General features: G+C 37.8%; 1 protein-coding gene across 1 annotated transcript in view; it reads left to right on the forward strand.

Annotated features, from left to right (window-relative positions):
* The window catches only part of fsd (transmembrane protein fates-shifted), a 32,699-nt gene that overhangs the window by 5,140 nt on the left and 14,162 nt on the right, over positions 1-13,397 (forward strand). Inside the window, exons 4-5 of the mRNA XM_083119090.1 lie at positions 8,852-9,059; positions 12,423-12,621. Of these exons, the coding sequence (XP_082975216.1) occupies positions 8,852-9,059; positions 12,423-12,621 (407 nt within the window). The remainder of the gene's footprint in view (positions 1-8,851; positions 9,060-12,422; positions 12,622-13,397) is intronic.

Consider the following 13,397-nt stretch of genomic DNA (forward strand, 5'->3'; position numbering starts at 1 on the left):
TTTTTCATTAAAAATATTAATGAAATATCTCTGTGAATTTTCCGTCTATCACGAAAAGAGCTATGTTATTGGGTATGGATAATTCAACATTCGATAACCTGACAAAATCATTAAAAACACAGAAATACTGATCTACGATATTCAATATTTTTCTCGATTTGCAAAATATTTATTAAGAATTTCTCCCTCGCTCCACTGATAATAGCGAACAATAATAATAATTGCATACATCTAACAAGCAGGGCCAGGCACCAAACCGGGGCATGAAGTCCAATTTGTGCACAGAAAAGCGAATGGAGACTACCTACAGTTTAAGGAGGGGTCCGAACCACTATGTGCCTCCACCCGTTAAATGGCTATTGGTCTTAAAAAGAGTTGGATTTATTGTTGACAAGAATTAATTGAAGCTACTGTTGAATAACTTAATAAGTATGTTGCAAAATCATCTAGCAATTTAAGCTGAGAGATGATTATTGTATTGATGTCATTATGTACTGTATTAAATAAGCACTTACCTACAATAAACATGTTCTTTAACAGAACTAAAGTATTTGTAAATTAAGGCTATTAAAATCGTAAATATATAACATGGTTATGATTTATATTGGAGGAAGGTGGAAAGTAGAGGGGGTGCCAAAATTCCACCTTGCCCTGTTGGAAATTTTATCTTCAGCCACTCTGCAAACAAGGTAGCCGGTCCAACGACCACATGCAAAAAATCAGTTGTAATCTATCTAGCAGTTATTTATTTCTAATGATCAACAAAATCAAGTGAATTCAAGAGAATAATAGATATTAAAGAAAACAATAGTACTCACTTAGTCCCCACTTCCCTGCTTTGTAATTTAGAACTTTTCTTTCCCTTCCACCTTATCTCTCTTATTACTGCAGTCGCTGCGTGCTTTGCTAACCTCCCTCCAAATATTCAACAACGTTAAATATTATATGTCTGCTTTTGCTATGTACAGTTTTCCCTTTCATCATGCTCACTTTGCAATGAAACTGGAACGATTTTTGACAGTGTAACAATTTTGCTACACAATGGAAATAGCTGACTGATCCACGTTCCTCCTGCGTGGGTGGATAATAATTTGACTTCAGCGCCACAGGAACAGTTTATTTTGGCCAAGCTGCACTAATAAGCAAAGGCAATGCAAGACATTGTTTAAAGCACATGTTTCGCTTTCAGTTGTCCCCTTCCCTCCCTCCCTCCCTTTCTTGCCCCTGCCATGTTTGGAACAGCATGGGTGAAGATACCATAGAAATTCCTTTTTCAAAAAAAAAATCCCTCAATTTACGATGAAGTGTGTTTGCCTCTACTCCGCTACATAATCTCGAATGGAACGGGATTGCAACATTGCATTTGGAACACAACACTAGCAGTGCAAGTTTAGCCCATAATGTTGCGAACTAGAAGAGCAAATCCCTTCTCTTTTTTTGCATGCTGCTAACGGCGGCAAACGAGCACATGGCAAATTGTGCAAAGCGAACGTATCTCAGTGGCAGGTGCTGGTAAAGCGAAGCCGATGGGGCGTGGGAACGTTTTAGGTTTTGAAGGAGATAGTGTCCAGTGAATAAATATAATAAAAATTAATAGCATTACAGATTTATTTGGGTATGCACGTGCAAATAAAAAGAAGCTGCTACTGCACGTAGGACCCTTCTAAAGTGTATGTCAAATCAACCAGAAACTCATAGTCTCAATTTTTCATAATATATTTGGTTGATAGTACCCTTCGTGTGGTCTAAGACACTGCGGGACGGCATGGGTTCGAGTTAGCCTGGGTTCTCGGCCTGTGTATAGGACAGGTGGCAACCCACCATCATGAGGAAATTGGGGAGTTACGAGTGAGTAGCATAACCCGGTCTCGGAAATCTCCTATATCGGCTGGGGGTTCAATGTGCTGACCCCATGTCACTCTATTACTGGTTGAAGATCTCCACACCTCTAGAAGGGAGGCTGGCTGTCTGGAGATAGACCAAGACTCTTACGTGCTGTCACGCCACGGGTTATTGTTATTGTACCCTTGGAGTGAGAATGAAAAAGACTCCAGACTCTCTACTCTCTTCAGAAAGCAATGTCGGTATGCCACTAAATAAACAAATTATCTTCCAAAACAAGAAAATATGATAGGAGACAAATGCTTGTTGTAATGTGCTCTAAAATCTACTCATTTAACATTGGTGTGTTGTTATATTATCATGGTATACTTTTAAAAATATATTTTCCATGTTCCCATTTATGTTCCATCCTCACAATTTCATCACACATTGGTAACGTACGTGAGAAATCACCTTTTTCTTTTTCTAAAAATTTCAGTGGTTTTTTTTTTTTAGATTTTCAGAAGAAAATATTTTATTTTTGAAAGTACCAAAATTATAAACACTAGAGCTGAGCTGATACTGATACAATTGCAGTACAAAATAACAAAGGATAGTCACGAAGTCATACTAACTCGTCACATCACTAGGCACGTATTTAGAAATATATAATTTGGGGAGCCAGTCCAAGCCAAGTGTCTCAGAAATATAATAATAAAATTATTTCTATTTAATACGATAATATAATTATTTGTTATAATATGAAAATTAATTAATTAGTACTTAATTTCTCCAATGCGTATGGAGTATTGTTGTATGTAACCACAGACTAAGAAACTGAAAAAATACAATGTTAATTCTTATTTCGTTCTTTCTACGAGGGTCACTATTTATATTTTGAGCCTAACAATGAAAAAACAGGAATTTGGCATTGAAATCTGCTTTATTGTTTATCGAAGTATTCTCCTTTATGGTCAATACACTTTTGCATTCGTTCGAACCATTTGTCAAAGCAGTTTTTCCAATCTTCTTGAGACACCTCCATAATATGGTTTTTGAACGCATCAACGGCATCTTCCGCCGACGAAAATCGTTGTCCACGCAATTTATTCTTGACATTCGGGAACAAGAAGAAGTCATTGGGTGCCAAATCAGGACTATACAGCGGATGACCCATCAATTCGATTTTTTGACTGTTCATAAAGTCGGTTGTTAGACGAGATGTGTGACAGCTGGCATTGTCTTGATGAAGAATGATCCGACGGCGTTTGTTTGTTTTCCGCATTTGACCGAAGACCTCTGGCAAACAAATTGTTGTGTACCATTCAGAGTTGACCGTTCTACGTTCCTCTAAAGGCACAGTTGCCACATGACCAGTTTTCCCGAAAAAACAGGCGACCATTTGTTTCGATGTGCTTCGAGCGCGAACAACTTTTGTTGGATTGGGTTCATCTTGAAACACCCATACAGTCAACTGCTGTTTACGTTCCGGCTCATATGCATATATCCATGATTCGTCACCTGTTACAATCTTATATACGTCTTTTGAAGCACCACGATTGTATTTATTCAGCATTTGTTTGCACCAATTGACGCGAGCGTCTTTTTGAGTTTTTGTCAAATTGTGTGGGATCCAACGAGAACATACCTTTCTCACAGCTAAATGATCATGTAATATTTTATATATGCTGGTGGAACTAATGCCTATGGTTGCCTCAATCTCACAGTATGTCACATGACGATCTTGCAGTATTAGGTTTAGCACAGCATCAATGTTTTCTTGAACAACAACTGATTTTGGACGACCTTCGCGAATCTCGTCGGTGAGCGAATGGCGGCCACGATTAAATTCGTTATACCAGCGTTTCGCAGTGGCAAAGGATGGGGCTTCATCGCCAAATGTGGAAGTAAGTTGATCGATGCACTCTTGTCTTGATAATCCACGTCGAAAATCGTAAAAAATCATCGCACGAAAATGTTCACGAGTTAATTCCATTTTATTGTTGTCGCGCAATCTCCAAGGCAACATAAACAACACAAATGAAGCTATTGACAAAACATTTGAAGTACGTTATGGTCAATAATGCCAGACGCAAACGTCAAATCGCGCCTAACTTCAATCAGTGTTGCCAAGGTTCAAAATATAAATAGTGACCCTCGTATCTTGACTAAAAAAAATGTTATTACATAAATAGTAGGGATGGGCCGATATGAAAATTTGGCCGATACCGATAAAGTACCGATATAAAATTTACCGATACCGATAACCGATATTCTACCGATCCGATATAAAATTAGAAATAGTCCTTGAAGAACCTGAAAGGTTCACTGACCTCTTTAATAAATGTGTGTTTCAAGGTGACTGCAGTGCAAGAGAAATTGCATATTTAGACATTTACTTTTTTAAAAAGTAGGGCATGTATATTATCCCTAAAAATTACAACAAAATGGCAGAATTTTGCACTAAATTATCAGAAAATAATCGATATATCGGATCGGTAAAATAATCGGTAATTTTACGGATAAACCGATACACCGATATGCCTATATCGGCCGATACCGATAGAGTACCGATTAATCGGTCCCATCCCTAATAAATAGTAAAAAGACAGATAAGATAGCAAATATTCGTCATCAAGCGTACGTGTAGTTAGACCGCTAGAATGTGTGTAAAAACAAGAGTCATGCCACTTTTGGCTACTTTTAGAAGATGGGGATGAGTGATGTGATGAAATTGATTAATGGACACTCCCCAAACATCCATGCCCAGGCCGGGATTCGAACCCTGGCATCATAGCATGATGTGCTAACCACTCTGTCACGGGGGCTGGCTTTCGGCAGAAATAAATTGCCATCATTGGCCGATACCGGCAGTCACTCGAAAGACAGAAGTGAAGAGGAATAAGTATAAATTGCTGATTCCTCTTCGTGCTTGAACGTAGATAAAACAAAGCTAATTTCACAAGTGACCTTCATCAATCTTTTCCAAGAACACCTCAACTACTGGCCCGGCATTAGTGCGGCGGAGGGTTACGAACATCCACATATCTTACCACCACGAGCTTCAAGCAAGAATTGGCAATGATGGTTTATTTCCCACAGCGTTAACTAAGCAGTTACATGCCTTCATAGTCACGTTTGGGTGACTTACCCATGCCTTTGATCTTGCCATCTGCTTTCAAACAGGGTAGGGATTTATGCAGTGTTTCTAGGAAAATCTATGGAACTTTCTGTGCTGGTCTCCCAATACCGATGGTATCAGCTCAGCCCTAATAAATACATTATTGTTGTTGGTATTAACTAATAGCCTGGGCCAAGAGCTTTAAAAATAAAACAGTCATATCTCTATATGTTAAATAATTTTGAAGTTAAGAAAATATTTATTTTTCTAAATTATTGGAAACTCGGGACACTTTAGCATTTCAACAATCCGTAACAATGAAATTATCGACCTCAAAGATTCAGAAATTTACAGTTTTGGTTCACTCTCTAGGCATTTTAAAATTATCATCAAAATCCAAGACTGTGAGGTGCAAGGAGAATTCAAATTTTGGTTGATATGATATGGAATGATGCGGCAGTGTTATTTAACTTGCACAAAAAAGGGGTTATCAATAGCTGCTGTCCATTATGTTAGCTATTGCTAGTTACTCTTAAGTACTAAGAATAGTATTTGTGATTTAATCATGACTGAACTTGTCTCCCCAATTCTTCCCCAATGATTCCCCACTCCAGTCCAATTTTATAAAAAGGCATGTGCGACTTACTCACGTTGTTACAATACAATATAAGTACTTAAAAGAATAGTATAAAAATGATTACTTACGGTTCGCGAGTATATGTTTTATAGAAAACACAACATTTTGAGATACAACTGGTCTCTTCCTCAGGTGCACTTCTTGGCAATCAGAATTACTTCATGTCTACGTCAATTTACACAAAAGAACAAGGAATAAGGTGATAGTAAAAGATCATGGATAAAAAAGGTATTTGTTAAAATTGCCCTTTGTGCGCATAAAAACTCACTTTCTCACATTGCCAAGCATGAACCTCAAACCTAAAAACGACCATAAAAATATGTCTCCCATTACACATTAAAACCCCACCTCAAGCAACGTTGTCTACACGGTAACTGATTTTGGTTCTCGCCGAATGCCAGATTTTGCCAGACTTCCACCCCCATCTGCTGTCCCCCTTTTTTTCCCATACCCTACTGCTACGTCATTTTAAACTGGCAATCTTGGATCTCGCGGGTAATGTTGATTACGGCCAGTGTGTCCTGGAAACCAATCCCCCCACCCCCTTTGCTCTTATCCCATCGCTTAAACATCTGGATCCATAATTCGTCTACATTTCCATCCTCCCTGTTCAATTTATTACTTCTATCCTTACAAATATATGTCGCTTCATACACATTTCTACCTATTCCTTATTCTATGCCCTTCTTCAATTACATGTTCAGATAACCCTGTTTTTGGATCTCCCTCTCTAATATCTTTATCATGCTCTCCCCATCTAATCTTCATACTCCTTCCAGTTTGCCCTACATATTCCTTATTACATTCGCATTTTATTTTATACGCCCCTTTTTCATCCCCCCCCCTCTTTCTCCCCATTCTTTCCATCATTTTTATATTCAGTAAAATGTTTTTCGATTGTTCTCGGTGCTCTCATTCCACATTTGATTCCATATTCCTTGGCCACCTTTTCTATTTTCTCCGAAACTACTTTGAAATACGGGATCCCTGTGTACTTATACTTCATCTCTTCCTCAACACTTTCCTCTCCTATCATATTGTTAATCTGTTATTTTTCCCCTCTTTCCCAAATCCTACGATCATCCCTTTGTACTTTCCTCAAATTGATCTCTTTGTACCCGTTCTTTTTTTCCACAGCCATGATCCATTTCTCTTCTTCCCTTTATTCTTCCCTGTGACTACATAGCCTTATTGAGGAAGAGACCAGTTGTGTCTCGAAACATTGTGTTTTCTATAAAACATATACTCGCGAACTGTAAGTAATCATTTTTATAGTATTTTTTTAAGTACTTATATTGTGTCAGTCCAATTTTATGAATAGTTTCCAAATCTTCCTATATATGTAAATTACTAATGGACAGACATGAAATTTTTGGCAGTACCAGTAACCAATACTTTCCAAATGTGTTACAAAATTGCAACTGTTCTTTGAATAACATGAATGGTTCATTGACCTTCTTGGTTGATATTCATATCCAGGTACTCCAAGGAAGAGAGGGCCTCCCCCATGGCGCAGTGGTAGCGTCATTGCCTTGTAATCAATTGGTCCCGGGTTCGATACCCGGTGGAGGCACAAGTGGTTCGGATCCCACTTTAAACTGTAGGTCCAGTCCCGATTAGCCTTACTGTGCACAAAGTGGACTTAAAACAGCAACTCCAAGGAAGAGAAACTGTGTTCTTAGATATTTAAATTTGAACTATATTACAAGCCATTTTTGATACAGTAGTGTTTTGATAATCCAAGAAGAAAACATAAAACTAGTGGAAAAAAAAAAACAGTTGGTAGTAGTAATGTGCTACGTAGAGTGGCTGTGCGGTTACAGGATGCATGCAGGTTCGAGTATCCTGGGAGAAGCGTAACACTTTCTCCTGAAATTTCAGCCTGTGTATGAGACCAGTGGCCCACCTACCATCGTGAGGAAATTAGGAAGCTACGAATGAGTAGCGTACCCTGGTCATAGAAAACCAACATCAACTGGGGTCCGTCGTTCCAACTACATATCACTGGTTGGATGATCTTGCACCTCTGGTGGGAGTGAGGCACCGGCCCTCGTGGACAACACGGGTTATAAATATTATTAATGTTCTACATAGAACAACAGCTAGAGGCAACACCTATCGACATGTTGTATGTTGTTCCAGACTGTTCAATAGTGTTTAATTATTCACCTCTTCAGAATCTCCCTAGGTTTTTTGAGTTTTTTGTAATTCGAGGTAGTTTCCATCCCATCCACCTTGAATTATCGGGACTCTACTGTTACACAGCCTTTGCTGATAGAGTACCTATTTATCTATTATTATCTTAATATCAAAGTTGGTTTTAAAGACTACTTTCTGCACAGATGGAGTGGGGTTGTTAGCACAGCACACTACAATGCTAGGGGTCCCGGGTTTGAAACCCAGCTTGAGCATGGGTGTTCTTTGTGATTCACTATTAGCCAAATGTGGCAGAAAAGCAAAATAAAATAAATAAATCATTGATGCACAGATAGGCTAATTGTGCCAGAGGCCCCTTGTTTGAATCATAGTCTGGGCTTTATTTTTTTATGGGCAGTGCTTGTGGGTCCCATCATCATTCATGCTCATCGTCACTATTAGCCAATAGTGCCAGAAAAGCGAAGTAAAAATAAACCAAATCATCAAAATCAATAATGGGAAGGTGGAAGGTGGAATCTGAACCACTACGTGCCTCCACTGGGTATTGAACCCGAAACACCTAGATCACAAGACAGTGTTACCACTGTGGCATTGGGTAGGCCATGTCCCTAATATAAGTCAGTGTAGCTTACTGCAGTCCTCTATTGTATTCTTTCTCACATATAATTTTATAAATCAAATGTTCATTAATATCCATATATTCCATATTTCGTTAGAACCTGTGGTGAAAACACTTGTGCACAGGAGTATGTAATTTAATCCATTCTCCCTTTTCCTTTTAATAACAATATAAAGCCCCGGGTTCGATACCCGAGGGAGGCACAAGTGGTTCGGATCCCACTTTAAACTGTAGGTCCAGTCCCGATTAGCCTTAATGTGCACAAAGTGGACTTAAAACACCAAATCAATAACAATATAAAACATTGCATGCTCTCAGATTTATTATCAATTGAAAGGAATTATATGCTCCAGAGCAAATCCACCAGAACTCATTTTACCTATTTATATGAAAGTACAGTCAAGTTTTTTTTTTTCCCCCATTATTCAATATGTTTGACTTGTGTTAATATTAATTTCATGTAAAACAACCTTGATATTTTATTTATCCTCTGCAGCTTTGGTGTTTAGAAAGCACAGAAGAAAGAAAAAGATTTCAGAATGTAAGCAAGTAGCAGATGGTGAGGGATTGGAATATCCGTTGGACATCTGGTTTCTGTTATCTGATTACATTCGACCACAGGATGTTAAAACTTTTGCTGGTATCTGTAAATGTTCTTTTCAAGTTGTGAATTCTGCAAAGTTCTGGTTTGGACTGTACAAAAGGTATGTGATATTATGCATGTGTATTTTTCTTATTTTATGCTGCTTTTCTCACACTGTTGGTTACAATTAGGACAAAGTTGTGATTCTGAAATCAATTAAGCAACACTCACATCCATGCCTAAGTAGTATGTAAGTCGACCACTCATCACCTAGCCACCAAGGTGACAGATTCGAGATTTTGTATTTTATGTCCTGAATGCATGAATTATCATTTTGATGGAATCTTTATTGCCATGGTGGGCCTGTTTGTAGGACATCTAACGGCCATCCAAGAGATTCAGGTTTGTTTCCTGGGATGGGTGTTCTCATGCATACACTTTTGTATCTTGCTGCATAAGCAACTCAGGTACACCCAGCCTTTCATTAGTGGGTACTTGGATGATAAAAAAAGTAGTCCAAACATGCTACTGACCACACTTCTTTGCATATGATCAAGAACATTTATATACATATCCTCATGTCAATATGTGGCTTTATGGCACTGTGCAGTATACACTCCAAAGTTTTGGTAGGTGATGGCCACTCCCCCATACCCTCCCATTTTACTCATTTCTTTTTTTAAATGTATGGAGAAAATACATAACAAAAACTGTAGTACTCTTAGATATTCCCAATGAGTTTACAGTCCCAGTGCTTAAGAGATTGATTGGCCTGGGATACACTAGATGAAATGGTTTTTATCTCTAGAAATGCAACAACAAAGAACACATTCTTTCAGAGAACTTATTTTTAAGTAGATGTTATTTATACATAAATTAACTTTCATCACATATATTGCATGTAAATGCATATTTAAGTCTATTGATGAGGAAATACTGCCATGTAGAAAATGAGAGTATAAAAATCCACTTTTGTATTACCCTGCACCTCCACCATGATGTGTAGCATAACATGTGGAAGATGAATGGAGCTTATGCCGTGAGGTGTAATGTGAATAATTTAGAATTAGCATAGTTATAACGGGACAAATTGAATGAATTTCGTTACACACGTGGGTGAGCAGCTGAGGGTATGTGAAAAAATAGATGGTTGATTTGCTGTGCCAATAAAGATGAAAGCACAGACATTAACCTACATGTTGGACGTTGGGGTTTTCTCCCTCGAGCAAGTGATGAGCTCTTTGATGGCAGGATATGTGTTATGGCACAACTGTTTACAGATCTTGCCTTGTCTGTTGCCACATGGATGTTAGCAGTGCACATTCGTCAAAGCAGGTACTGTTCCACCTGAGAACTAGCTCCCAGGAAAGTTACTCTTAAGTCACTGAGCTTTGAGAAAAAGGGAGATTCAACTAAAATGAAGGATTGTTTAGGTAATGTGTCATCTTTCACATTGCTGTTTTTATTGTTGGCCGATTTATTTCAAAAGATCACTGCCTTCGTTATTATTGAAATAGCAACAGCAACATGGAAATACGAAACCCTACCTACACAATACACTGGCCATGTTTACCTCACCAAACTACAATATAAATTCTAAGAAGTTTTCAAAGTTTCTACTGAAGTCCTACTTCAATATATTGTATGAAGCATGACCACCCCCTCCATCTGGTTGACCACTTTTTTGTGTCCTCCTCACTTTCAGTCTATCCACTATGTGACCTTGGAGAATACTTTTCTTGGTTATCATGGAACTTGAAGAAAAATTACACAAGTAACAGCAGTCATCGACAAAAGGATGATCCCAATGTGGCAGGGTGCCAACCATGTCATGCAGCAAGGCATAATATTCTGCCCCTCTGAAATGAGGGTGATTCAGTGACTTTGTTACCATCAACATGGAAGTTTGGTTCATAGGGGATTAATTAAGTTGAGCAGGCCTGGACTTTTGTTGCAAGATGTGCACTTTATGTGCAAAATATAACACACATTGGCAAGAGATACAATGTATTTCCATTGATTTACTTTTTTGCCAAAACATAAAAAAAACATTTCATTAAAATATGCCATTTCAATGCAAACCTGCATTTGCCTAGAAATCCTGTCTCCTCATTTATTCGTAATTGTACTCTTTGCCACATTTCTTGTCTTTGAATACACAGTTCTGCAAGATCACCTTGGCTGGTCTCTGTGGTCGAGTGGTTAGTAAAATGTTTTATGAAACTAGGATTTCAGGTTCAAACTCTGAAAAAGGCATACATGTTTCTTCCTACTTTTTCAATTTATCCTCTTTGTTCGAATTAACTTATACCATATTGCACGAAATCATTGATATTAAGAATAATGTTCAGGTTCAATTCTTTCACATTTTTTTTTTAATAGAAGTGTAATGCACAGGCATAACTTGCAAATTCTTCCTGGAAGGGGCCAGAGCAATGATTACAAGCCAAACTTGTTGTTACTTTGAAAGACAAATTCAAAGAATTAGAAATATGGGAAATGACTTCTCACTTAAAGCTTTGTCTACCTTCAGTACACCTATTTCACCTTGAAACAATTTCCCAGTTGTAGGACCACAAGACAACGCATGAGACCACATTAGTCATTCTTCTAGATTGGTCACAGGAGCCAAACTGTCACCTGTGTCTACTCAGGAACAGCGATTTTCGGTTGGCAAATCCTGCCCATTTTCTTCAGTCTTTGTGAACTAATGAACTAATCTCTCTTTTTAGAGGCCCCTGCAAACAAGAAAAGGTCATTGGCCATGTGAAGAAGTGCATATGGGTCAGGTATAGTTCTTTGGATATCAGTTTCTCAGGCTAATCTCCATTTTCTTTTGCAAATTTGGAGCTGGTCAGGGGACAGTTAACTCCACAGTAGAACAGTCTGGAATTCGAATAGTTATGTTTCAGCATCAGGGAATGTGAGGGAATCATTTTGTTTGCATTCATTTTCGATAGAAAACATTTACCAAAAGTATATATTGAGTGCAAAGTCATGCTGGAAGATCACTTTACTGAAGTCTGTTGCCTGATTAAGAATCAATACATTGGGTAAGTTTTACTTCTCTTATTTACGAATTTATCTGTGTTAAAGGATGCATTGGTGTCTTGAGGCTAGTGACAGAAAGGATGCATTGGTGTCTTGAGGCTGGTGGCAGACTAACTTACTTCTCTCAAAGGAAGAGGGAGTGGATGTCCAGTCCACCTCTTCAATTCCTTCGTTTTAAACATCAAAAAGAGTTGTCGGCATTTATTCTTATGATCATGGTCAATTTATTGTTAGTTGGGGAAGAGTAATTGACTGATCATTGTGTAAATATCCCCTTCCCCTCCCCCGAAGATCAATAGCAAGTTATGCCTATGGAGTGATTAATAAATTTAGATACTTATTTTTGTAATAAAACTAAGTAGAATAATTTTCCAATGTTTTTGCACTAAAAAGAAAATAACTTGAAATTATAGCTTTCTTTTTCTCTGTACAGGTATTATAAAAGTGTTCCTAATATACCAGAACGTCTTCAGCCAGAGTGCATGGTTCGTCTTTATGGACTGCGAGCATGTGTGATTCGAGCTTTATATTATATGTACTCTCCATTTATAAACAAATTGAAAGCAATCACTACCTTTGAAGGAGACCCACATTGCCTGACAAAAAGGCAATGCATTCTCATGTGGCATCAGGTAATACATTTGTACACTTTAGAAATTATTTTGTCCTAAATTCTGGCTTCTAAGACATGTGTAGAGTTGCCTTGATCAAGTAAATGTTAAACTTGATGTCTCACCTCATATGAACTAGGGTTAATTTTTGATCAGCATGTTGTTTACCTTTTCATATCATTCATCCTCATCCTTCTGATTACCTCACAGAAATGTCATTAAATAACCTAAAATAAGTAAACAGAGTTCTCAGGAGACTGGTGGAATAAGCTTCATGCGTAACATCATGATAACATTAAACAGAAATTGGTGTTTCAGGATTCCCAATGACATGGAAAAGTCAGTGATATTGACATGTGACTATAAAAATCATGGAAAGGTCTGTCGTAAATCTAAATATGTGACAGCAAGACATAATTTTCATTTTTTAACAGTAACTGCCTAACGCATAGTATACTTTTACCATCTGGGCCCAATTAACCAGCCTTTAATAGCACATTAGTAAGTTTTTTCAGCAGTCCACTTATTTCTAAAAATGAAGTTAATAATTTGCATCCACAATTCTGTGATTTGTGATTGTTCAAAGTTCATGTCCATTGTCTTTAACCATTACATGCTGAACTGGAACATATTGTCCCAGAAGATGGCATAATGTTAATAGATAACTTAGGGAGCATTCTGTACCTCGGTTAATGATCGGAGGAACTTTTATCGGTGGTGTAGTTGTAAGGTAATAAGAGTGGAGTGGGGCACTCTGTAGAACAAGGTTCAAGGAAATTTTTTGAAAAAAAACATGG

The sequence above is a fragment of the Lepisma saccharinum genome, chromosome 3 (assembly GCF_977018435.1).
Source record: "Lepisma saccharinum chromosome 3, izLepSacc3.1, whole genome shotgun sequence".
Classification (NCBI taxonomy): Eukaryota; Metazoa; Arthropoda; class Insecta; order Zygentoma; family Lepismatidae; genus Lepisma; species Lepisma saccharinum.